The sequence below is a fragment of the Phoca vitulina genome, unplaced genomic scaffold (assembly GCF_004348235.1).
Source record: "Phoca vitulina isolate PV1807 unplaced genomic scaffold, GSC_HSeal_1.0 scaffold12, whole genome shotgun sequence".
In the NCBI taxonomy this organism is placed as follows: Eukaryota; Metazoa; Chordata; class Mammalia; order Carnivora; family Phocidae; genus Phoca; species Phoca vitulina.
In genome coordinates this window covers 21,818,557-21,845,771 of record NW_022589715.1, presented here as the reverse complement: position 1 = coordinate 21,845,771, position 27,215 = coordinate 21,818,557, and the positions used below count along the sequence as shown (strand labels likewise).

The 27,215-nt window shown below is 43.4% G+C and overlaps 1 protein-coding gene across 1 annotated transcript in view; it reads right to left on the bottom strand.

Annotated features, from left to right (window-relative positions):
* The window catches only part of EVA1A (eva-1 homolog A, regulator of programmed cell death), a 73,713-nt gene extending 47,852 nt beyond the window's left edge, over window positions 1–25,861 (bottom strand). The window contains exon 1 of the mRNA XM_032411197.1: window positions 25,753–25,861. Within this exon, the coding sequence (XP_032267088.1) occupies window positions 25,753–25,861 (109 nt within the window). The remainder of the gene's footprint in view (window positions 1–25,752) is intronic.
* Between the last annotated feature and the right edge of the window lie 1,354 nt (window positions 25,862–27,215).

The following is a 27,215-nucleotide window of genomic DNA, read 5'->3' as shown; positions in this document are numbered from 1 at the left end:
CTTTGGCCTTGCTCGTTCAGAGTTGAGGTTTTGTTTGTTAAATTCAGCAACTATTTATTGAGAGCCCGATCTGCGTTGAGCTGGGCGCTGGAAACGCAGAAATGAACCAGAAGGGCATGTTGTTCCTTGACAGTCGTCGTCGGCGACAGGTACAAGCACAGAGGAGGTCCAGGGATGCGGTGGTCTCTTAAGAGAGAGGTCAGGGACTGGAAGAACCTTCTGTGGAGTAAAGACAGCATGGGCAGAGGCAAGAAGGAATGAGAAAGCCCCATGAGGAGGCCGTCTGGCAGAGAACATGGCCAGAGCGGGGAGCGGTGGTGGGGAAACAGGGAAGAGAATGTCGAATCAGTCCATCAAGAAAGGATAGGAGCCGCAGGGAGCAGTGGGGTGGAATTGACAGGACCTGGTGACAAGAGCTGCTGGGGGCAGATAAGGAGAGGATGAGGGGAAGAGGTAACTTCCACACCTCAGGCTGGAGTAACCAGTGACCAGTGGATGAACAGAATCCAGCGTGCCTTTTGGCTCTGCTACCCAAGGGTGGGTGTTCCTGAGATCGGCAGTATTGACATCAACTGGTAGCTTATTAGAAATCAGGACTTGCCCGTCCCACTTGACCTCCCGAATCAGAATCTACATTTTCACAAGATCTCCAGAGATTCAAATATGCACTAGAATTTTGGAAGCACTGCTCTCTAGACCACTGACCGTGTACTGGAATGACTGTATATTAGACTGTGAAGCCCCTCCTGTGTATTAGACACACCTGGGGAGCTTTAAAAACTAGTATGAGGCCCCTGCCGCACCCCCACAAATACTTATTTAACTGGTTTGGGGTGATCTCCTTTTGAAATGCTTTCCAGATGATCTAATACAGTCAGAGTTGAGAACCACTGTTCTAGACTTGTTCGAGAACTACTTCATTTAACCTTGAAATGTACTTCTTCAGAAAGGGAAAGAACACCCATGTGTCAATGAAAACTTAAAGACTAGTTATCTTGCTCTCACACAGAGTCGACCAGTCTGCTGGAAAGGGCCCTTGTTTCCTAAAGTTAATCAGGAAAGCAGATTCTAGCCTCAGATGGCCCCTAAATTACTCTCCGGACTTGGGCACGTACTCCCCTCTCAGGCCTTAGGCTCCTTATCTGTAAAATACACACCTGACTAACTTGCAACGTGCCACGATCAGAGCTTCTAACTCTTCAGCTTTATCAGCAGGCAGATGGAAGGCGGTGTTGACAAGTGGGTTTTCCTGGTTTTAGTCTTATGTGCACCGGCCCCGTGCACAGCCATGCATGAACAAGAGGAAGCCAAGGATTGTGTGCTGAGCACAGGGCCACACACATAATTGGTGTTCAATAAACGTGTGCCAAATGTACGAATAAATAATTAAATGCACTGATGCCAAGAGATGGCATAGACTTACCGTAGTCTGGCCCTAATCCGGGGCCTCTTCATTTGTCCCCCTAAACTGGAGGAAGGACATCTGGAAATACTCTGACCCATGAACCTAGCTTTAGATTTAAAACAACTGCTGTTAAGAACTGCTAACATTTGTTGAATACTTAGTGCACACAGGCCTTGGGCTAAATACCCTGCTTAGGATCAGCTCATTTCATTATAATGAAGAAGGTACTGTGGGGGCCCTGCACCCCAGCTGGTTGTAGGAACCACAGATATAGAGGCACCCCCTGCCTCTGGTTGTGCAGCTCGACATAGACTCCTGAGCCCTCTTGGGGGTCTTCTGTGGATCATTCTCCAGAACATACGTCCTTGCGTAGAGACCAGCTTTGAAGGGGTGGCTCTGGAGTGACTGCCCCAGGGTCCTACAGAAACAGATGTGTCCAGAAGCTACCCCAGGCAGCCCATGGGCAGCTACGGCTGAGACTCCTGCAAGCTACTGGCTTCGTGGCCGCGCACGCGCGTGCATGTGCGTGCCTTTTACGTGGACTAGCCTGTCAGTGGCCAGACCCTGCGCCCGGCCTTTTCACCTGTATTTCTTTCCATCCTTGCAGCGTCTTGACAGATGAAGCGCTCCTGTTTTCTTATTTTATAAACGAGACTACTGAGGCATCATGAAGGGAAGCTCTTTTTGTCCCTGCGGCTTCTCTAGTACCCCGTCCCCCACCACCCCTGCCCCCCGACCCTGCCCCTTCCAGGGAAAAGAGAGTCCTTCCTTCAAGTCCCATTCATTTGTATGGTTACACATCATCAAAACTCTCTATGCCTCATTTTCCCACCTGAAAAATAGTTGTCCGTGATTGCCTTTTTATTAAGGTCCTGTGTGTGTGGCTTGACACCCCATAGCCTGAGAGGAAGTGAGGGGATGTAACCTGCAGACTGAGAGAAATTGAAAGTAAGTGGGGCTATTTATCCCAAGATGAGATCTACTTTCCATCTCTAGGAGGACATAATGAAAGAATAGCGGGACACCGGGGCGGTGTAATGGGCGGCTCAGCCAGTTAAGCGTCTGCCTTCAGCTCGGGTCATGATCCAGGGTCCTGGGATCGAGCCCCACGTCAGACTCCCTGCTCGGCAGGGAGGCTGCTTCTCCCTCTGCCCCTCACCCTGCTCGTGCTCTCTCTCTCTCTCAAATACATAAAATCTTTAAAAAAAGAAGAAGAAGAAGAAGAAGAATAGCATTACACAGCACAGCGTTTCAGACTTCAGGTCAGACATGAGGAAGGGGCCTCACGCCCCTGTGCCGGGCCAGGGCAGATGCTCAGTGGCCACCTGGCAGAGCTGCTGCCCCTGGTCCCCGAGGGTCTGCTGGACTGACCTGAAGGGCGGAGGTGGGTGAGAACACAAGGCAGGGGTGAGATCCAGAGGACTAGCTGGGCAGGGACAGAGGCAGGAGGGAGTCTGTCTGCACAGGTACGGCGTGCAGCTCTAGTTCCAGCCCGGGGTGGGGAGTTAGAAAAAGGTTCATCCCAGGAAACCGGGGCATGAAGTAACCACGGCATGGTCCAGGCCCGGGGCTGTGAGTTGGGCTCTAGTGTGAGCAGCCTCGCTGGTGTGGCCGCCAGCAGGCCTGATCCTCCCTGTAGAGGATGCAGGAACCTCAAGGCGCTGGTGCTCAGAGCGGGGCTCCACCACCCCACACGCTGGTGTCATGGGCTACAGCACAGCCAACTCAGGACAAGGTCCCTTCAGTTAGCCCAGAGGACATGTGGTCATTTTAACCATCAGTGTGGCGGGTGGGGGGCGGGGGTGCTGTGGCATTCCTTTGGCAACATCATGATGCCAGGACTGTGTAGGAGGATCCCTCCGTGATCCCTCGCTGAGCCCATGGATTTGCTTCTGTTTGCCCAGGCCCCCAGACGCGTTCCTGCTGGGGCCAGTTCCCAAACTCCCATCCGTGTTGCTATGACAGCAATATGACCATTTTACCCAAAGTTCACTGTGGCAGATTTTTACTACTGCTGTTGCCTCAAACAAAAATATGACCTCAGACTTTGATTATCCCCATTTTATTGTTAAGGAAATTAAGGCCCAACACCCAAAGGCAGACACCAAAAAAAAAGCCAAGCTACCAGCTGACCTAAGGTGAGACCTTCATGCCCCAATGGTTCCACCCGAAAATAAGCTGCAATGAGGTATGTCTAGATATGTCCTCACCCCAAACCCATGTGTCCCCGTGTGACCCATTTATCTATCAATGCAGTTCAGTTAACTGTCATTTCCTGGAGACCACCTGCCCTTCACAGGAAATTGTCCAAACACTGTAGACAACCTACCCTTGACACTCAGTCCTCACTCGGGGAGCGTTTTAAAATAACAGGCTGGGCTTCAGACCAGACCAATTGAATCAGAATCTCTAGAGGTGGGACTTTTTTTTTTTCTTTTTAACTTCTACAGGTAATTAAAATATGCGGTCAGTTTTAAGAACCACTTCTGTAGGAAATGCGGAGACAAAATCTAGGTCCTAACAGATGAGAAACTTACAAAACAGTAAGAAGCTCAGTCAAGTAGAGGATGGTTTCCAAAAGTCATCAGGAAAAGGAAAATATTGAAATCACTCCCTTGTCCGAAGCACATTAAGATAATGCCAAACTGACAAAAATCCCTAGATTTATCTCAGCCTTGAGTGAGTGGGGTCATCCCCACATGGTCAAGGGTAGGAAATCTGGTTCCATCCCAAGAAAGTACAAATGACTGAAACCAGAATCCTTGCCCCTTCTCCTATGGCACTGCTATTTACAAGAAGCCTTCAAAAGTCCAGTGCTTATGAATTCCAGAAGTAGTAAATGATCTCCAGGAGCGTCAGAGCAAGGCAGTCATGTAAACCGAACGATGAAAGACAAAGGAAATTGCCTCATGGCCCAATGAGAGGCTAATGGATGTGCAGACGGAGACACCAATGTGTCACCATTAATGATGTCACTTCGGGAAAATCGGGAGGCCGAGATTTTTTTTAATGCTTTGCCCTATGGTCATTTCACATTTACTCATCTTACAAAAGTGAGCTTGAAAAGAAAATGGGTACTTGTATAAAATGTGAGTTGGGAGAAGCAGGACAATTTCTTTTTCTTTCTTTTTCTGAACGCACCGTCTCACTTTTGCCATCACATTCCCTGGCAAAGCGATGGGATTTCTGTGAAGGCCCATGGATAGTCATTTAACCAGATGGCATTTCAATTCATTCATTCCATGACAGCCTGCCGAGATGAAACCACTCCCTCGATAGTACCAGCTATTAACGCCTCCCAGACACCTCCCAGACACGGAAGCACCGAACACATCCAGGACAAACTTCCACCAGCTTTGTACAAGGTCTAATGGATGTGTTTAATCACCAAATCAATCAATATTGAGGGTTATGTCCTCTCTGAAGTTCTAGTTCCCAGATGCATACAACCAAATTATAATATCCACTTTTCCAGGCTTTCTCTGCCTTTTCCCCAAGTGAAGTTTTACCTGTACACAGGAATATGAGGGGATGCTGGGCACACCAGTCAGGGGTTTCAAAGAAATTTTAATAGAATATAAAAACCCAGGAAATATAAACCAAACAGATGGGTCCCCCCGCGCCGCCTGCTAATAAGTGTGCTAATCACCTCCCCCACTTTTCTTAAAATGCTTTGTGGTCAAAAGGGATGAGAGAATGAGAAGAAAGCATCAGTGAAGCGTGGTCTCTCCTCTGTTTCAAAGTGGAGGCTTATCTCTCATTGAATTATTTCCTCCCGGGCCCCAGTCAGAAGAGCTGAAGTCTAAATACTCTTGGCTCAACCACTGTGTCTTACTCGGAGTACTGGAGTAGAAATCAAAATATTTCTCTAGCCAGTGGCTGTTGCCCAATACAACCTTACTTCTGATTAATGATGGGTCTTGAATCAACACATATCCACCAGTTAAACCATAAACATAGCTTAGTATAAATTTTGTGTCTTTCCCCCCCTCCATTTTCCATAGGGAGATTCTCACGTGCGGGCTGACACCTCCTTTCCTTCCTTCATTTCGGCCAACAGGGTTAAATAAACATGAACGGAACTTCAATAAATCATCCATATAAACACTCTCTCTCTCTAACCAATAGGAAGCCACTGTAAAAGTGAGAGGTTTCAATTATAAAAACATGAAAAGATGGAACTGTGAAGCATGCTTAATGAAATAGCTAATAGTTAATCTCTAAGACAAGGCAAGTTAGACCTTCTGGCCACAATATATATGACCCTAAAAAGTATCTAGAAGATAAATATCTTTCTACTTTTCTATTGAAAATATCATGGACTCATTATAAAACGGAGACATTGTACTATAATTTTAGTCTCATGACCTGTTAAAAAATTACACTTCAGATGTGGCAAATAAAAAGTCACATTTTTAGAGAAATAAGAAACACTAGAGTTCCAAACAAAGTATAAAATTTAAATTAAAGGGGCACCTGGGTGGCTCAGTCGGTTAAGCGACCGACTCTTGGTTTTGGCTCAGGTCATGGTCTCACGGTTGTGAGATCGAGCCTGGCATCAGGCTCCACACTCAGCCCGGAGTCAGCTTCAATTTCTATCTCCCTCTCCCTCTGTCTCTCCTGCTCATGTGTGCTCTTGCTCTCTCTCTCAAATAAATAAGTAAATTTTTTTAAAATTTAAATTAAAGTAGCTCAACCTACCGGCATAATTGAACTGGACATTGAGTCCTCTTTCAGCGCTCCCTTACAAGACCACCTGCAGTGGTTCTAAATTCCTCCAAGACTTGTTTCCTGTGACTGAAAGGTGTCAGCTTGAGAAAGTCATAGGCAAATTAGAGTGAGTTGGTCTGAAAGATAAATGGGCAAACGTAGGACAGACGACAAAACGTACCCAACTATTCATTTCCCTGAAGAGAGTGCACTAGCCAGATGGTTGAGGGGGCCCCGAACTTGTGCACACCCCGCAGCACATCATTTACCCTGTTCTCTGGTTCATAAATTTCATGGTAGCAAGTTCTGGAACATGGTGTCCTTATGCACAGGTGTGCTAGATGTAATCGAACCAAATGGATGGCAGTCTGTTCATTAACCCGATGCTTAAATCGGAGTGATTTCCATCATTAAACTGATACTTGCCACCGGCGACCCGTCAGCCCTCTGTGTCTGGGCACAGTGGATGGAGTTTGGGATCTACTTTGGATGTGAACAAGGAGTCTAAGATTATGATCCTAACAGAAGAAGAGATAATAAATGAAAATGAAAGGCTGGATTCATTTGCTTCACTTAAATGTCCACACCTGGCATTCTTCAAATTAGCGAGTTTGATTAATGTATTTACCATACAATCCATTTGCTTTATTTTTAACGGTTTACTGCACTTCTCAGAAGCATAGGGTTTACTTGTGATGAGATGTGCAGAACGACAGAGCTTCCACACAGATGTGTGACCTGAACCCCCCCGGGCACATGAGAAGTTTGGTCAGGTCAGGGGTCTTCGCTGTGCTTCAAGCCCCTGCTTGCCAGAACTTTCTTCCTCACGCTACTACCTTGTCCCTTGTCTTTGATCTTCCCAATTGCCTCCTTCCCCTCAACCCTGAACGTGCCTGAACCTGCTCCATCATTTAAAGCACATTAATAAATTATTATTAGATAAGTTTTCTACATTATGTACCCATGTATTGATACTTTTCCATATATTTCTTTTCATAACCAAATGTCTCAAACAAACGGGTGTGTTTACTACCATTACTTTCTTAACCTCCATTCAATCCTCAACTCACTGTCGTCTGGTCTGTCCCCAGCCCTCCACTGAAACTGCCCTCGCCCACGTCACCAATAGCCCCCAAATGTCAAACTCCAGGGGCTGTCCCTAAGCTGGTGTTGCTGATCTCCCTGCAGGACTGCCCACTCTTGGCCCCTTCTGTCTCCACACCCTTCCCCCCTCACTTCCGAGCTTGTCCATCTCCTACGACCCCTCCTACCTTTGTGATCCTTCCTTCCTTGTGACCTTCCTTAGCTGGCTTTGCTTCGTAACGAACACATCTATCCTCGTCACTAAAATCCTTCTGGGGTCTCCCACCTCTTCCCGGATGAAGTCTAGATTCCTTAGCCTGGGATGCAAAGCCCTTTGGGGCGGCCCCTACCTGCCTCTCCCACTCATCCAGTAACAACCTGTCATGCTTTCACCAGATCAGCCTCTTCACAGTCTCCCAAACATGTCATTGCTGTTTCACGCTTCTGTACCTTTGTACAAAATGTTCTCGACTCCACCCCCATCCTCCCCTAAGGAATTCCAGTTCATCTTTTAAGACTCAGAACAAAGGTGAGCCGTTCTGAGAAGGCTTCCCTGCCCCCGAAGAGAGACAGCGCTCCCTCCCGAGAATCTACAGCCTTGGGGACACGTCTCCCTCGTGAGCTCTGCACCGTTGTCTCACCGGGATCCCAGTCTCACCAGCACAGTAGGTGCTTGTCCATCTGGCTCCAGAATTTGGCACAGTGCCTAGCACCTAGTAGGGGCTGCTACATGATGAGGGTGCAAGAGACATCCCACACTTCTTTTATTTCTTTACATTGCATTTGATTTGCCCTGAGCTTCCTACTCTCTCCATGGGGAAATGTAATCTCAGTCATTATTGGGGGCATGCCAGCTTCCCAGGGTCAGGAGAAGGTCCCTGGTGACTTAGACCATTAAGAAGATGCAAAGAGGGTCCTCCAGACTTGGTCTATACTTGTCACCACATCTAGGTTTATTGTCCAAGCCTGCATGGAACCAGGAGGCAGGTTCTGTCTGCTGAGGCCTGGGCCTTGGAGTTTTTTCCCACAGATGTTCTCAAGGCCACAGCCCTGAATGTCTAGTTATTTCTACACCCCCATCACCCCTCCTGCCCCAAGCAGCACCCATCGTGGGTGCTGTGGGAAAGCAGGGTCCAGGTGTTCAGACGTCATGAACACCCCAGTGATCCCGTCCTTAGTTTCCTGTTCAGGGACTCCCTAGCTTCCAGTCAGGATGCACACCCTCAGAAACTCACAGCCACCCCTCCCCCAACCACACCCCCCATCCTCCCGCCCCCCCACTCTCACCCCCACCCCCAGCACAGAACAACACTGCAATTCCCCTCAATGAATGTAGGCAGCTAAAACAAAAACAGGAATGAGGATGTCTTCTTCTACTGGAAAGTCTGTTTTCAAAGACAAGGGCCCCCCAAAACAAGGGCTCACCAGGGTCTTCCCACCTTCCTGAGGCAGAGGAGAGAAGAGTACAGCAAAGAGAACGAGACATAAAAGAACATCTCAATAAATTATTCTGCCACATAACCTTCAATGAATTTGTTTCTTCACTTAATTAAAAGCAGAAATGTCCGTGAAAAACAACAAGAATGAACTTGCTCTTCCAAGGAAAGACACCTCCACCGGGCAGCCCTCCTCATTCCGAAGAAGCCTCCTTACCCCTCCCCCCAGGGAGGGAGGCCTGGACTCTCTGGGATCCGCCCGTCTGTGGCCCAGGACACCACTCACATGGCCAAGCTTACTGGAGCTGCCGACTTGGATTGCTGACACGGGCATTTACAGCGACAGCTGCACTAACCCACTTTCTCTCCTGGATGATTTTAATCTCTTTAATTTTTGCCCAGCCTGTGAGAAAACTGAAAGCGCGGCTGGGAAGGGGCGGGAGATAGAAGTTGCCCGTCAGGAGCCGAGTGGTGGTTAAATCCCATGGGAGGAAATCCTTTCAGGAAAACAAGCATTACTAGTGAGGACAAAGCTGCCAATGTAACTTTGTTCCAAGAATAAATAGCACATTTTCCCTCAGTGTTTGCTTTTCTCTCTTTGATCCCCTGAAGCCCTCTGGAAATGCGCGGCCGGCATTTTTTCTCCCCTCCGAGGCGGAGAAGGAGCCACAAGCAGCCTCTTGAGACTCTCCACCGGAGGCCTACGCAGGGGCTCCCAGGTGCTGCTGGAGCCAGGAGGCCTGCGGAAGCTGAGGACCCAGGCGTTTCGGCCAGGTGGAATCACCACAAATAGGCCACCGTGTTTCCAAACATGTCATCGTGCTGCCCAGAAGCTGTTTAAAAGGGACTAATAACGGAGACGGTCTAGGACCAAAGCCACTGGGAGCCACGAGGGTTTGCAAACGGGGAGACAACGCAGAGCTGGTGTGGGTTAATGTTTAGCTTTGGTCCCGGGCGGTGGTAAATGCCTGCACGCAGAGAGGCTGATGAGAACATGCCCTCGCCGTGGGGAGTTTATGGTTCAAATGCTCTAAAAACCACAGTCCGTAGTTACAAGGTTCTTTTCCCAGATAGCTTCATTTCAAGGGAGTTGTAGGCAGGCCAATAGCAATGAAAGATAAAGACAGGCCTTGGCGTCAAACAGACCTGCATTCAGTTGTGGTTCTCCCCCCTACTGGGTGTGAAGTGAGGCCAGTACTCGGTTTCCTCGTTTGTCGGATGGAAGTGACAATGCTCATCTTATGGGACAGTCAGGGAACACGGATAAAGTGAGGATGCATGTACACTTAGTATGCTTGACTCTAAGGGGTCAGTAAATGTCAGTTCCCTCCCACCACTGTCTCCACACAGTATATCATTCAAATAAGACAATACTTACTAGGCACTGATTAATGGTAAGACCCATACCAGGTTGATGCAGAAAGCCACGAAGTAGAAAAACCCACTCACTGGGAAGCTACAAACAACATTAGTATTCAAGTCTGGAAGTGTCAAGTAACAGGTACATGCATTGTCACATGTGCAGGAGGCCCTAATCAATGGCTGATCTTGACAGTCAGTTCTAAGGGTCCCCTAGAGGGCAGAGGTATCCGAGGGAAAGCTTTATGGAGAGGAACGGGCTTGCTCTGAACAGAGAGGCAAAGAACAACCAGATATATTTGGAAACGCTTATATAGACTTATGCTCCTTAGGATCCCCTTAGGGGAATTTTGGGAGATATTTGGAAAGGAAATTGGGGAATATGATGATGGCAAATTCATTGTCACTATTCCTATGGAGAGGTAGACTTTACTTCTCCTATTCTTGAATCTGGGCTGGTTCCATGACTGATTAACAAATAGAATGTAGCAGAAACCTGGGGTGCAGTTGGGGACTTAGCCTTTAAGAGAATCAGTAGCTTTTGCTTCCTGCTTCTTGGAACTTTTGCTCTTGAGACACTGTCTCTCAGGACCCAGACACCATGCTGTGAGAAGCCCAAGCCATCTGTAGAAGCCATGTGTAGGCTCTTTGATCAAAGCCCCAACAGAGCTCCCAGCCAACAGACAGTATGAAGACTAGCCATGTGAGCAAGCCATCTTGCATATTCCAACCCAGTCGAGCCCCCAGATGACTGCAGTTGATACCACATGGAGCAGAAGATCCCCTCAAGTGATCCCAGTCAACCCACAGAATAGTGAGAGACAATAAAATGGTCCATGCCGTTAGATAAACATTTGGGACTGGTATGTTATATAATGATAGATCATTGAAAGAGGAAAGTACTTATGAGAGGCCTTGACTGCCAAACACCAAAGTGTATACTTCATCATCATCATCATCATCATCATCATCACCAAACTACTAGTAAATGATCACTATGTGCCAGATGCTATGTTATAAATTCTTCATATATTCTTAAAATGTAACCTGTTTTTAAATTTGTGTGGTAGGTACTATTATTCATATTTAATAGCCAAGCAAACAAAAATTTAGAAAGCTTTAGAAATTTGCTCAAGATTATACAGCCATAAAATAGTAAAGATGGGATTCAGCCGGTCACATCTGACCACCCTCAAACCCGCCGTCTTCTTGCTGCAGGAAGAACAGGCAATGGGCACACTGATAATCTGGGGAGATACAAACAACACTTCCAGCTGGAAATTGGCAACCGGTTTGAAAAACACAAGCTGAGGTGCCTCACTGGCTCAGTCAGTAGAGTATGCAGCTCTTGACCTCAGGGTCTTGAGTCCAAGCCCCACGTTGGGCATGGAGCCTACTTACAAAACACGCACACGCATACACATAAGCTGCCTGGGCTTGTCAAAATCCAGGCCAAAGAATGGCCATGAGTCTACCTCCATATTCAGTGACTGCATAAGACGATTTAGGAGGCATAAGCATGAAAAGTTTTTAAATAAGGGGTTGGTCAGGAAAATAGAAGCTACTTGTATTGGTTATCTCTTTCTGCATAATCACACCCTCCCCCCCACAAAAAACCTTAGTGGCTTATAATAACAATAACCATTTATTATTTGTCACAGTTTCTAAGGGCCAGGAATTTGGAAGTGGCTCAAACTGGGAAATTCGAGCTTGGGATCTCTGGGGAGGCTGACTGGGGTTTAAGTCATCTGAAGACACGCCCGGAACTAGAGGACCCACTCCACGGCAGCTCGCTCCCACGGCTGGCAGATTGCTGCTTGTTGTGGGTGGGGCGTCTCGGCGCCTCATCAGACAGGCCTTTCCAGAGGGCTGTTTGAGTGTCCTTATAACTTGAAAACTGGCTTTCCCCAGAGCAAGTCTTCCAGAAGGCCAAGGCAGAAGCCACAACGTCTTTTATGATCTAGTCTCAGAAGTCACACACCATCCCTCCCATCTGACTCCACGGGTTACACAGAGCCCTCCCTGATTCAGGTGGCCAGGGCTCCGCCCAGTCATGAGTACCAGGAGAAAGCAATCACTGGGGCTCTCTCCACGGCTGGCTACCACATTCCTTGATCTAATCTAAGTTCTAAAGACTTTAAAACAGGACATCTGAGGCTTTCACATCTGTTTGCAGGACAACGAAGCAAAGGTCAAGGAGGCTCTTTGTGATGATCTCAGCCTGCATCACCACCACGAGAGGGTCTGAAGAGCTTACTTGGAAGCCACTTCAAATATCAGAAACCTTTGAGAAATTCCTACCATCCACCTTGGCCAGCAACTCTGAAGCAAGAGATTCTCTAGAGGTTACTGTTGGCCATTTAGGCTGACTACTGTCTCCAAGAGGTTCATTCACTGGACAATACCCTGCAGCTGCTGAGAACCTCGGTCTGCTTCAGGTGAGTGTGGCCTCCCCCACTCCTCTGCCTTCCAGTCTCATGCCTTTCACTGACTGACCCTACCCGGGATCATAGAGAGAAGGAAACTCTGGGAAATGTCATTTCTGGCCTCTCCTTTGTGCTGCAGGCAATCCGTAGGTGAAAGCAGGTGGTAGTGATGCTGAGCTGCCCACAGATAGTCCTGACAGAACTTTGGGGGGTTTCCTGTCAATGAAACATGTATAATAGTATGCATTTTGGCTTGAGATTCTCCCTTCTACTCCAAAGACGGTAAAAACAGTTTAAAAAATTTTTTTTAAGTAAGACAAGTTATGCTCACAAACAAGGTAAACATTTCCATGAATGAGAGAGCAATGAACAGGGGTGAAGCCCTAAACCTCTGGATTCAGAAATGGACAGAGAGGGTTAGAATTCTACCCCTTGGGGCACCTGGGTGGCTCAGTCATTAAGCATCTGCCTTCGACTCAGGTCATGATCCCAGGGTCCTGGGATCGAGTCCCGCATTGGGCTCCCTGCTCAGCGGGAATCCTGCTTCTCCCTCTCCCACTCCCCCTGCTTATGTTCCCTCTCGCTGTGTCTCTGTCAAATAAATAAATAAAATCTTAAAAAAGAAAAAAAAAGAATCTACCCCTTTAGGGATGTTATGGATTGAATGTTTGTATCCCCTCAAAATACATATGTTAAAACCCTAATCCCCATGTGATAGGATTAGGCATGGAATCTTTGAGAGGTGATTAAGTTTAGCTGAGGCCCTGAAGGCAGAGTCCCCATAATGGGATTAGTGCCCTTACAAGAAGAAGAAAAACCAGAGCTCAGTCTCTCCAGGAGCACACAAAGAGGTCACGTGAGCATACAATGAGATGGCCACCATCTGAAGCCGGAAAGCCAGGCTTCACCAGGAATGAAATCTGCCAGCACCTTGATCTTGGACTCCAGAACTCTGAGAAATAAATGTCTGTTTTTAAGCCCCCAACCTACTGTGTTTTAACTTGGCAGTCTGAACTAAGGCAAGGAATTTCAACTCCTAAAGGGTGATGGGACTTAAAAGCACACCATGCCTGACAAGAGGCCAGAGCTGGGCTCACCTCATGAATGAAGGCTACTGAAGCTGAGAACCACACTGGACTGTGGCTTGTTAAAGTGGAGTATCTATGGCCTTGTTTCAAGTGATTGTCACCCATCCACATCTTGAAGAAGAGAAAGGCCTTCCATGTATTATCTCTTCACTGAAATCCACAGCTTTCTTATATTAGTTCCATCTTCTTAACTCCTGCAAATTATGTTATTAGATTTACCAATAAATTTTACTAGCTTTGCCTCATTTCTTACAACCCAAGTCTTCAGTGCGAATTTGCATGTCTTTTTGCTGAAGTACATCCTTTAGTAACTTTCTCCAAGGTCTATGAAAAGTTAAGTGCTCATGCTTTTTTGTTTTCTGAAAATATCTTTATTTTCTCTCCTCTTGTACAATAGCTTGATTGGGTACAGAATTCTAGGTTGGCAGAAATATTTCCTCATAACTTTAAAGGTGTTACTGTCTTCTGGCATCTACAGCTACCAATGAAATGTCTTTTGTCAGTCTAACTGGTTTTTTCTTTTCTATTAATTGGTAACAATTTCTCTTTATATCCTTCATGTTCTAGAGTTTCTATTAATATGTCTAGATGTGAGTTTATTTCATCCTGCTCAGAACACTGTCTGCTTTACAGTCTTAATACTCATATTTTTCTATAGTTCTAACATTCTGTTACTATTGCTTCTAATATTGATTTTCTGCCGTATGCCATTCCCTTTATTTTGTACTTCTTTAAATCCTATTTCATTTGTGTTGGAACCTTTTTGCCTGCCCTTCACATCATCATATTCATATTTTTTATCTCTTTAGCTCTATAGCTTTCCATGTGATTTCTACCATACTATATCCCAATTCATCAATTATCTCTAAAGAGTTCCCAATCTAGAGCTTATCCTATGTATTGATTTGTATTTTAAATTTCAGAGAATATACTGACATTTCCAGGATTTTTTATTCTTTTTTTTCTATGTCAAGATTTACTTATGTTCAGGATTCACATCTAAATTGTTTTTGTTTCACAATACTTGTTCTTCTTTATGGATATTATTCTGTTCCTTAACTCTTTGGATATTGTATTCATTTATTTAATAACCTATATATAGGGCTAGTATATATTATTATAAGGTATATATATATAATATATACCTGGAAAGGTAATTGAGTAAAATTCAGTCTTCCAAAGTAAGACAGTAAGAGAGAAAGGAATTCAAATTTATTGTAATGTTTTACTTATTTTAAAAGAGTGAATTTGAAGGAAGAAGTAAAAGATATCTGGTACAATATTCTTATCAACTTAACTTATAAATTCTATGCAATTCTGATCAAAATCTCACTAGGCAGGGGCACCTGGGTGGCTCAGTCGTTAAGCGTCTGCCTTTGGCTCAGGTCATGATCCCAGGGTCCTGGGATCAAGACCCCCATCGGGCTCCCTGCTCCACAGGGAGTCTGCAGCAGGGAGCCTGCTTCTCCCTCTCCCGCTCCCCCTGCTTGTGTTCCCTCTCTCACTGTCTCTCTCTCTCTGTCAAATAAATAAAAAAATAAACAAACAAACAAATAAATAAAATCTTTAAAAAAAAATCTCACTAGGCATTTTCATTGAAATTTGTCCATTTCTAAACTGCATATGGAAAAACAAAAAGCCAAGATGTAGCCAAAATAATTCTGGAACAAAGAACTTACCTTAGAAGCTATATAGGCACACTGTAAAGTAAGACAGCAAGAATAACAGCCCAGAGATGGACAAGCAGATCAATGGAATAGAATAAAGAGCCCAGAAATAGGGGCACCTGGGTGGCGCAGTCAGTTAAGTGTCTGCCTTCAGCTCAGGTCATGATCCGAGGGTCCTAGGATCGCGTCCTGCATCAGGCTCCCTGCTCAGCAGGGAGCCTGCTTCTCCCTCTCCCTCTGCCTGCCGCTCTGCCTACTTGTGCTCTTTGTCAAATAAATAAATAAAATCTTAAAAAAAAAAAAAAAAAGCCCCAAAATAGACCCAGTATAAAGCAGATGTATAAAATCCTAGCTATAAAGTAGATGAGACATTATAAATCATTGGGGGAAATACTATTTAATAAATGGAACTGAGACAACTTAATTTCCATATGGACATTTTCATAGCTAAAACAGTACCACTGAATCTCCATTAACACCATTCAAAAAATAAATTCCAGATTGATTGTAAAATCAAAGCATCTGTATGACCTTGGAAAGGGAAGGAACTCCTAAACAGAATACAAAAAGCAAAAATTATAAAAGACTGATTAATTTGATTAAATCAACACTAAAACTTTAGTATAATAAAGTCCACTTTATTGAGAGCGATAGACGAGTGTTCCTTCCTTGTATTCACAGAATAACAGGAATGGATGATTAGCATATGAAATACTAGTACAGGGAAAATGAAACAAAATAAGACTGAGCTTCCATTTAACATTTCTCAACAGGACAAAAGCTGAAAGTCTGACATATTCCTGTTGGCTAGGATGAAGAAAAACAGGAATTGTCAAAACTGCAAATGCAAGTACTATTTGATTCACTTTGGAGAATTGTTCCATAAGAATTGGAACCTGGAAGTTGACTACCCAGTCATATTAACTGTAGGTTAATACCTCAAGTGAAGTCCTGCCCCTATGCTCTAGAAAAGAGCTCTCTTTGCAGTCATAAAGTATTGGAAACATCCTTCATCAGAAGGAAAATAGACAAGTACTGATATAAAGAATAAAATATCAAGACAATTTGTGACTGAATTATATATTTTATATATCAGCAAAAATAAATTTCAACAACATAATGTCGAGTGGGGAGAGTTGCATAACACTGTGTGTCATATGAGACCATTTCTGTACACTTCATGAAAAACAATTATATATTGTCTGTTGATATCTATATACATTTACACATGACAGATTTGTGGTAGTCCTTGCTTCTGGGGAGGAAAGGAGGTGAATGGAGATGAGAGCAAAAGACAGTTCAACTTTATTGTAATATTTTATTTCTTTACAAAGAAAAAGAAACTAAAGCAAGTAGGACGAAAAGTTTCCATTTATTTGTTTTTGAGTTCAGCACATTAATGTTCATCGTCTGTAGTTCTTTTGTATTTTTTCCCCAATTAAGAAATCAAAGACCTATTACCCTTTCTATCAGAACATGTGAATCCATCAAGATGTTTTAATGTTTTCCTGTGTTCCTATGTTGAAGGTGCACTGAGAGTCAAACAGAATAGCACTGAAGCTGGGCTAAACTAGAAGCCCCAGAGTTTGTGAGAGAAGACCACCATAATGGAGTTGGTGACCCAGAGGTGGTCAGAACGCTCCATATTCTGCAAGAGCCATGCTAAATGCCACCAACCTGTCAACTTTGGCTGCCTTAACGGAGTCTTCTTGTCCCCAGAAGCTATCTACCTCAAATGTTGACCACAGCCAGGTCAATACCTGGGCAAAACTTAGGAAAACCTGACCAGGGCTTCAGACAGGAGAGAGCCAAGTGATTCATAAAATTTGCAGCCTTACTAACTCTGAAACTTAGAACATGAATTCACCCGGCAGAATTCCCTCAGGGCCAGGATTAGTAAGGGGGGCTTTTTTTCTTCAGCAAAGGCTCAGACCCAAGGGATTTCATTACCTAATCTGGATGGTTCCCAAACTCTTTCTATACTAAACTCTAATCCTAATTTTACTAGCGATGGTAAACTGGTTCCCATTAAGTAAAGTTAATTCTCCAGGCCCAAATCTCTACCATGCCAGTTTGCCGAAGGAACATGCAGACTATGATCGAGGAAGTAGTTAATAGTTCCCAAGAAATCAAAGTGGAGATGGATAAAATAATATCCAAATTTTCAAAAAGGGGGAAAGGTAGATCCCAGGAATGATACCAATTAGGTGTAGTCTAGAACCTCTTAGTGACTATGAAAATAAAAATATGACAATATGAATGAAAGGCAATGTTCACATGAGTTTGGGAGTCAGGCAGGCCTTGAAGGTCAGCTTCACCTTTTAAGAGAAATATAAAGTTGAAAATCTGCTTTTCTTCCCTGAGCCTCAGTTTCCCTTTCTGTAAAATGAGGTCATTAATACTTATTCCACAGGATTTTTTGTGGAGATTATAAGTGGTAATGAATGCAAGACATTAAGCATTGAACCTACACATACCAGTTGCTCAATAAAAATTAGTGATGATGATGATGGTGGTGGTGGTGATGATCTATAAGTATTGAGAGAGAATGCAAAGATCATTAAGGACTGGGAAAGATATATTAATAGCTGTTCCAGACTGATTTCATTTATTATTTAACTTGGGTCATTAATTGGGTAAACCAAGGAAATACCATTAGCCCTAATCTGTCTTCATTTTATAGTCTTTCATTATACGAGCAGAGTCTTTCATTATGCTATATGTTTGTATTCAAAATGATACCATGTTATCTATGAAGAGGAATCTTCGGTCTGTTAATAACTGTACCAAGTCACTAATTTTGTTTATGACCAATGTGCTGCCTCGTTTAATAGCTCATTGCTTATTGATGGTTTGGGTCAATTCATAGTGAAGATATTTATACATTTAGGCCTCCCTAGATTTGAAATTAACTTACCAGATGGGGGCAATCTGTATTTTGTTGAAGATAACAACTGTACAGCTTTCATTATCACCTTCCCTAAGGAAAACATTTTAATTTGATTTAATACCTCCCTAAAGGAAATACTAAGGAATAAGATTTTGTTGGGTAAGGCTGAGCTTTGGAGAGCCACAAACCACTGTAATGTAGAGAATTTTCCACTAGAGAATGCTTGGGTTAAGACAGATCAATAACCCATGCATTTTATTTTATTTGAACAGACAATATTGAAACTCATATGATATCATAAGCATTTCCTCATGTTATTAACAACTTTTTATTTGGTATTAACATTTTATTTGAATAGACATTCAGTATGAAGCAACAAAGTGATTTAGCTGCTAAAGGAGGGATCATGACCATGGACTATGTCAAAAAGCCAAGTGTTGAAGATGGAAGTGGTGGCAATTCTGCTGTATTTTGTGTCGGTGAGACTTCTTGAGTTTTGATCCTGTGCTAGACAGCAAACCACCAGTGAGATTCTGACAAGTTGCAAGCAATCAGAGTTGTGAAGCCTCGCCAAAGATCACACAAAAAGCGAGAACATATGAGGAACCAGATCATAGAAGCAAAACTCAAGGGACTCAGAGTGATCAGACTGAAGAAAAAGAAATGTAAAAGGAACATGATAATTATATTCAAATAGTTAAAGGAGGAAAACAGGGGCACCTAGGTGGCTCAGTCGGTTGAGGGTCCGGTCTCAGTTTCAGTTTAGGTCATGATCTTGGGGTCGTGAGATTGAGCCCTGTGTTGGCCTCTGCACTCAGCACCGAATCTGCTTGTCCCTCTCCCTCTGCTCCTGCTCTCTGTCTCTCAAATAAATGAATAAAATCTTTAAAAAATAATAACAGGGCGCCTGGGTGGCTCAGTCGTTAAGCGTCTGCCCTCGGCTCAGGTCATGATCCCGGGGTCCCGGGATCGAGTCCCACATCGGGCTCCCTGCTCGGCGGGAAGCCTGCTTCTCCCTCTCCCACTCCCCCTGCTTGTGTTCCTGCTCTCGCTGTGTCTCTCTCTGTCAAATAAATAAAATCTTTAAAAAAAATAAAAAATAAAAAATAAAAAATAATAACAAAGGAGGAAAAAGGGGGGAGGGGAGGGAATTGTGACTCAGGAATCCCACCCACAAGGCTGCTGTCTATGAGTCAGAGTCAGGAAGACATTATTAGCTATGCAACGACCCAGAGAATACACGACTCAGCTCTTTTTCTGAACAAACTACTATCACCATGTTTTAAAAGTTGAATCCTAAAAGCTATATCCTGGATTGCACCCTAGAACAGAAAAAAAGACATGTGGAAAAAGTCTATATACTTTAGTCCATGTATGGCACCTAGGTCAGTTTCTTTCATTAAATGTACCATGGGTCTGTAAGAGGTTTATTCAGATTTCCCTGTTTTTCTCTTTTAAATATTTGAATTTCATGTTGGGGAGACTTTTTCTGGAGTTTTGAGTCTAGTTCTAGGCAGCAAACTACCAGCTTAGGAACATAATCTTTAAAAGCCATATGCACAAAGATGTCCGTTACATCATTACGTACACCCGTGAAAATTTGGACACAGTATAGGAGCTGTTGAATGATGGCCCATCTTTGCGATTCCATGTCTTGAAGCCATTACACATGTTTATGAAGTTAGCATTACCATAAGGAAATGTTTATGATGTGATATGAAATGTAAAAGCTGGATACAAATCTGAGTTGTAGCCCCAACAGCTGGGCAATTTATGTGCATAAAAAAAAAAAAAAAAGACAATCAGAATGAATACACATTTTCTCTGGATACTGGGTTCTTTTTCTTTTTCTCTATTTCTAGTTTTTCCTCTAATAGATATGGTATTACTTTCATAATGAAAAAAGATTTGAGCTAGTTTCATTATGTAAACGGTTTAGAAGCCAACCTCTTCCCTCTCACCCCCAGGCTTTGCCTGACTAGAGAATGTTGAAGGGCTGCAAATTAACATCTGAAGATTGCACAGCATAAAACCACTCATAAGGATTTTTTTTTAGAACCTGAACTATGGCTTAATCCATTAGAGCTGGGAAAAAAAAAAAAAAGTCTGCATGCTTCTAAGCAGTCACAAATGGCTTAGAGGCAAGAGGGCCAGCAGGATAGAAAAGTATGCCAAAGATATCTCAACTGGAGAGGAGTGTCCCATATGTAAAGATGGAAAACAAAGCCGGGGGCGAGGGGGATTAGAATCTGTCACAGATCTTAGACAAAAAACTAAAATTACATTTTAGGACAGACAAAGGTTTGTAAAATAAGTGTGGCAATAATCCAAGCTGAGGGGCGCCTGGGTGGCTCAGTCATTAAGTGTTTGCCTTCGGCTCGGGTCGTGATCCCAGGGTCCTGGGATTGAGCCCCGCATTGGGCTCCCTGCTCCGTGGAAGCCTGCTCTCCCTTTCCCACTCCCCCTGCTTGTGTTTCTGCTCTCGCTATCTCTGTCTCTGTCAAATAAATAAATAAAATCTTTAATAATAATAATAATAATAATAATAATAATAATCCAAGCTGAAAAGCATAATATTTAAGGATAGCGTTTATCCAGAACAAAGATTTAAGTTTCATTACCAACAATGCGTCACACGGCCATCCCAAAAAGCCCAAGGAAAATCCAAGTCAGGGAGCAGAAATGCCATAGGCAAAACACGGAGCACAGAGCGTGCAGGGACTGCATTGGATCAGGGACAGCCTTTGCTTGGATGAGCCGGTCATCCCCCCACTGAGGGCTCCGTACTGAAGGCTGATGAAAACAGAACCCCAGGCACAGAGATGAAAGAGAGCATCATCCCATTTCTATGGGGGAAAAGTCTGGCCAAATGATACCAGCACCTGCACCCATCATGCACAATCATCCGGGCATTTAGTAGTCCTGAAATTGTTGTGGAGAGCAGCCATGAGTCAGAATCCCTCCAAAGAGACCCCATCCAGCTGGGCACTTTATTTGCCCAGTGATGGGCCACAGATGGATGTGAACTGCATGCAAGTTGTACCAATCATCCATTTGTTAGCCAGGAATATGGGCTTTTTATCTCTAATACCAAAACAAATCAAAACATAGTTTTTAAAGATTTATTTATTTGAGAGAGTGCACGAGCAGAGGGGAGGGGCAGAGGGAGAGGAACAAGCAGACTCCCTGCTGAGCATGGAGACCAACGCAGGGTCGAGCCCAGGACCCTGAAGTCATGACCTGAGCTGAAACCAAAAGTCAGTCGCACAACTGACTGAGCCACCCAGGTGCCCCTCAAAACATACTTTAATAAATTCTGTTTCCATAAAACATTTAAAGGCCTGTTACTAGTGTGAGTTCAATTTCATCCCTGTTGATTATGGAACTGGTATCAACAGGCGGAGTTATCAAACCTATGGAATATATTTGTAGTTTAGTCTAGTATGTATATCCCTGTCTCCAAAACTTCAGGATTATGACTTCTTCCCGGTGGATACAACACACTTTTAACCCAAGCAGTCAGACTGCTGGGAGCTAATGTTCAGCAGTTCTGAATATCTTGAAGTTTCCATTCCAAGAACAGCTATAGAGACATAAAGGATGATTCATATGCATTTTAGAAATCTGAGACTTTCTTTTAATACTGTGAATTCATTTCCATCAAATATCTGCAATTTCCACAAATCTGTATTCCCTCTGAATTCGGCGCAATTTGGTAAAGGAAAATACGTCCAATTTGAATCTGAATATCTTTACCTCCTTCAATAAATTAGAGGTCCTCTTGACTTTCCACCCCTGCAGTTTCAAGGTTAGTGTGTTCATGTCTTGTCATTTCACCAAGGATGTAAAATTCTCTGAGCCATTGAGAGCCTGATAAATGGGATCTCTCGGGATAGATTCAATTTCCTCAAATTGGTGATCTGAGAACAAAGTCAGTTAACCTCTTCTGACTACATTAAATAAAATAAACTTTTATGCTCTGCTTCAACTTATTCAAATATTTCTCAAACTACAGTCCTGAAGAAAAGTCAGCCTTGTTTACTTTCTCTTTCTCATCACATAGGAACACAGATACCAACATTCACAGGAGAAAATTTCCAGACAGATTAATGGAAACTGTCTTGCAGGCACCTACCTTCTCTATTAACATAAATGTAGATGCCAGTTCTACTCTTCTTTGTGGTGGCCCATCTGTGACATGTGAACTAAATCTTTCCAAGGGATTGTGTATATCGGTAGGGAGGGGCAAAACCCACTGGTCACCCCAAGATCAAATAACCCATTGACACTGAGATACAGAGTCAGTCCTCTTTCATCTTGTCCCTTGCTCATAGTGGGGAGGAGGGACCACAGAGCCTGGGCTCCGGAAAGGGAGGAAGAGGGAAAGAAGAAACGAAGGCCTGCTTGCCGCGGCCCACCGTCCATGAGCAGGATTTTCCCTGTTCACTGGAGGTAAAGCCTAGTCAAGGAGAAGTTGCCAGGGCACATATTTGTCATGGGCATGAGCAACTTACAAAAATATTGCCCCCAGCCACAAGCCACAAAGCCAAGGCTGCTTTGGGAGATTTACGGTCTGTTTGTTTCCACTTTGCTCGGCCAGGTTTGTTGGAGGACACTTTTGTTCCCAGGAGACTTATTTGTGAGAGCTGTAGACGTGTTGCAACTTGAAAACTGACTAGGATATGAATATTTAAGTAATATTAAAAAACAATGGACACATGGCAACTCATAAGTCAGGATAGGGCCTTTGGGGAAATTCCAGTAGACAATACTGTCAGAGATAAATCCGAAGATAGATTTTTTTTTTTTTTTGCACTGTCTGGGTTCCTTCCTTCTATCTATCCTGTTTTGTTTATGTAAATAGTCTAGTGCAACTATGGCTAGATGAGAATATTTACATTAATGAGACAAACCCTCCCATCTTCCCCTGTTCCCTCTTGCTCAAGAGAAACATTTAATATTTCAGAAGTATCTGAGGGAATAGTGCCATATAAATCAGGGAGGATGACTTCTGATCTTCTAATTCAAGACAGCTGACAGATTTCACATGGCAACCTTTCACCCCGAATTCTTAGAAGGTCTTGTCCACTCTGAAAAATAAGATGTACCATTAGTGGACCAGAAATCAGGGAAAAAGTCACTAAAACAGGGAATACAGATAGGATTGGACTGAAGAAGAAAACCACAATCAACATGCACACAGGAGAGGGCACCTACAAAAGGTGAAGCAAAAATAGGGCACAGCCTACCAAGAGAGTAAAGAAGGAGGGTCCCGCAATCACTAACAGGATTCTTATTTAAGCTTTCACAGTAAGAGCCACCAAGTATGTGGAATCCTTCCTCCTTCCTCTCCTTCCATCTTCCCTTGTTCCTGCCCATGCCTCCCACTTGGATGGATCCACGGGATCAGGCAGCAAACAACAGAGCTATCTGTGCTTACGGATGAGCAATGAGCATGTGTGCTTGGGCAGAGAAGCAGACTCTCGCCTTGGGCAACTCACAACCCCCAGCAAGTATGAGAAGCACTTCTGCCTAAGAGTCTAACTATCAAGGTAACACGCCTGGCAGCAATTTGCTCCCCCCAGGCACACCATGGGCACACTCGAGTATAAACACAGTGAGCAGCATGCAATGCCGCTCTCTCTACTTCTTACCCTGTCCTATGCCGACTAGTGAACAGGTAACACATGCATCGCAGTTAACACACAAGAACGTATACACAGAATTGCTCATAGTCACAAAACATCAAACATTGGAGGAAAGCTACACCTTCAACAAGAGCCACCAGACTCAAGGAATACACGAACTTGACTAATGGATAACAGAGGCGATGAGGCAGCCAGAAAAAAACAACCACGAACAAAGTTGAAAGAAATACTCAGAAAATCATTGCAATGAATATGACAGATAAGGGAAGAGTATGCAGAAAATATAGAGAATGCCATTAATTAATAAGAAAAAGATAAACAGTCCAATAGGAAAAAGAGAAAAGATTCTAAAGAAGTAATTTATAGAAATAAAAATGTAAAAACAGTTTAATTTCACTGTTAATTGGAGAAGTGCAAATAGAATATCATTTTCACCTTTGAGATAAAAGTTTCTTAATATAAATGATGGCAAGAATAGTGGGATATGACCGTTCTCTTGTAATGACCTGGTCACTTGGAGGGAAATTGAAAAGTATCTATTAAAATGAAAGATCCAAGATGTTGGGGAGGATGTGGAGAAAGGGGAACCCTCTTGCACTGTTGGTGGGAATGCAAGCTGGTGCAGCCACTCTGGAAAACAGTATGGAGATTCCTCAAAAAGTTGAAAATAGAGCTACCCTATGACCCAGCAATTGCACTTCTAGGTATTTATCCAAAGGATACAAACACAGTGATTCGAAAGGGCACCTGCACCCCAATGTTTATAGCAGCAATGTCCACAATAGCCAAACTATGGAAAGAGCCCAGATGTCCATCAACAGATGAATGGATAAAGAAGATGTGGTGTACACACACACACACACACACACACACACACACACACACACACCATGGACTATTACTCAGCCATCAAAAAGAATGAAATCTTGCCATTTGCAATGACATAGTTGGAACTAGAGGGTATCATGCTAAGTGAAATAAGTCAATCAGAGAAAGACAATTATCATATGATTTCACTCATATGTGGAATTTAAGAAACAAAACCCATGAAGTTTTGGGAGATTTACGGTCTGTTTGTTTCCACTTTGCTCGGCCAGGTTTGTTGGAGGACACTTTTGTTCCCAGGAGACTTATTTGTGAGAGCTGTAGACGTGTTGCAACAAAACAGATGAACATAGGGGAGGGGAAGGAAAAATAAAATAAGATGAAAATTGAGAGGGAGGTAAACTATAGGAGACCTTAACTATAGGAAACAAACTGAGGGTTGCTGGAGGGGAGGTGGGTGGGAGGATGGGGTAACTGTGTGATGGGCATTACGAAGGGCACTTGATGTAATGAGCACCGTGTGTTATATGCAACTGATGAATCACTAAATTCTACCTCTGAAACTAACTAACTAAATAGGCAAAAAAATTGAAAGTTCCAGAATTTTTGACAAAACCACTCCATATTTATGTATGAACTCTAAAGAAACATTCACATATGTGCACAAATCACATATAAAGATGCTTGTGGCCATGCTATTTGGAATACAAAATCTTGGAAATGACCTTAATGTCTTTAAATAGAGAAATTATTAAATATACAATGGCACATCCATGTCATAGAAAACAATGAGATTTCTCTATTTTTACTGACATGGAAAACTGTCTAAGATATGTTATTAAGTGAAGAAAGAAATTTGCAGATAGTAGGTACACTAGATTCCATGTATGTAAAAAAATTAAAATCCACAAATACTACATAATTTTATAGAAACATATATGTATGTAAACACATGTATAAAAACTTGAAGGGATACACATATAATTTTGATAACAGCAACCCACCCTGGAAAAGAGAATGGGAAATGGGAGTTAGCAAGGAGGAATTTCCGCATTATTTGCAATAATTGAATTATCTATTAACAGAATATATACACCTATTACTTGAGTAAAACATTAAAGCTTCTAAATTCAGAAACAAAATTCAAATATAGATCAAATGAGGAGATACTTCATTATTTGTTAAACGGTAAGATAAACCCACCACCTAGGATACCAAGAAGTATTGGTGACTCTTTGCAAACAAGACGAAAGAAAGCATCTATCAGGTTCCCTTTCTCCTCATAAGAAAAGGAATACGGATCAGTGGCCAGTTGCAGCCGCATAGGCGCGGGACCACGTGCTGGCTCAGGAGAAAGGGCCGCATTGCCTCTCTTTGAATACCGGGCTTCTCAGCTTCTCTACTACAAAACAAGAGAAAAATGATCTCTGAAAATAAAGTCTTAACATAGAGCACAACTTTGCTGAGTGTAGGAAACCCACATTCATTTCACTGACAAAAAGATTATCTCGTACCGGTGGTTTTTCAGAAAAGTCAAGAAACATGCCTTGTAAGACAGCCTTTTATTTATTATTATTTTTTTTTTAGAGAGGGAGGCACGGGGAGGGGCAGAGGAAGAAGGAGAGAGAATCCCAAGCAGGCTCCATGCCCAGCGCGGAGCCCAACACGGGACTCGATCTCACCACCCTGAGACCATGACCTGAGCTAAAATCAAGAGTCAGACGGCTGAGCGACCCAGGTGCCCCGGCCTTTGTTTTGTTTTGTTTTTTTTGTAAGACAGCCCTTTGGAAAAGATAATATTACACAGTGTATATTATACATTTAAGTAGACTTTTCATTAAATTAGTTTATGCCCCAGGATTCCTCATTATCAGAGTCCCGTGTGATAGGCAAACAAAATCCATTACCTTTCAACTGATAACATCACGTTCTCAACACTTACTGGCTGTTCTGAGAATACTGACAGGTCCCTGATAAGTTTACGGGGGGGGGGGGGGGGGGGGGGGGAGGAAGTGTTCATTCATGCAAGAATGGGAGTAGAACTTTGTTATTAACAAGTCTTTAAAGAGGAAAAACAAAAAAATTCAAATTGGCCATGGGGCATGATCCTTCCCAGTAGACACAGAGAGAAGAGGCTTCGGAATGATAAGTCTACCATCTCTGGCTATATCATTTGGCTAGCTAGATTATGTTATAATACAGTCTTCCCCCAAATTTCAGTGGCTTCAAACAATAAAAATGCTTTTCTTGCTAATATCACATGTCCGTTGTAGGTCAGCAGGGAGGCCCTATACATCATTCTCACTCAGGGGACTGTGCTGCTCTAACAACCACCATCCAGAACATTGTCACTCACAATACAGTTTGAGAGAGAGAATTCTGGAGGGTTTTGCACTTGCAATAAAATGCTCTGGCCCAGAAGTGACACATACCACTTCTGCTCATTAACCAGAGTTATTTATATGGTCCCACTCTATCACAGGGATCCAGGAAAAGCAATCTCACTATATTACAAGAGGAGAAAGTCATAAATATTTAGTGAACAACATTAATGATTAATGGATTCATTCCTTTTATTTGCACACATTAGCCTGGTCCAGGGGCATCAGAGACACCCAGGCCAACACCAAGTTAAATGAAGGGTAAGTATTTTAAGAACTTAGAATCCCCAGGTTGGC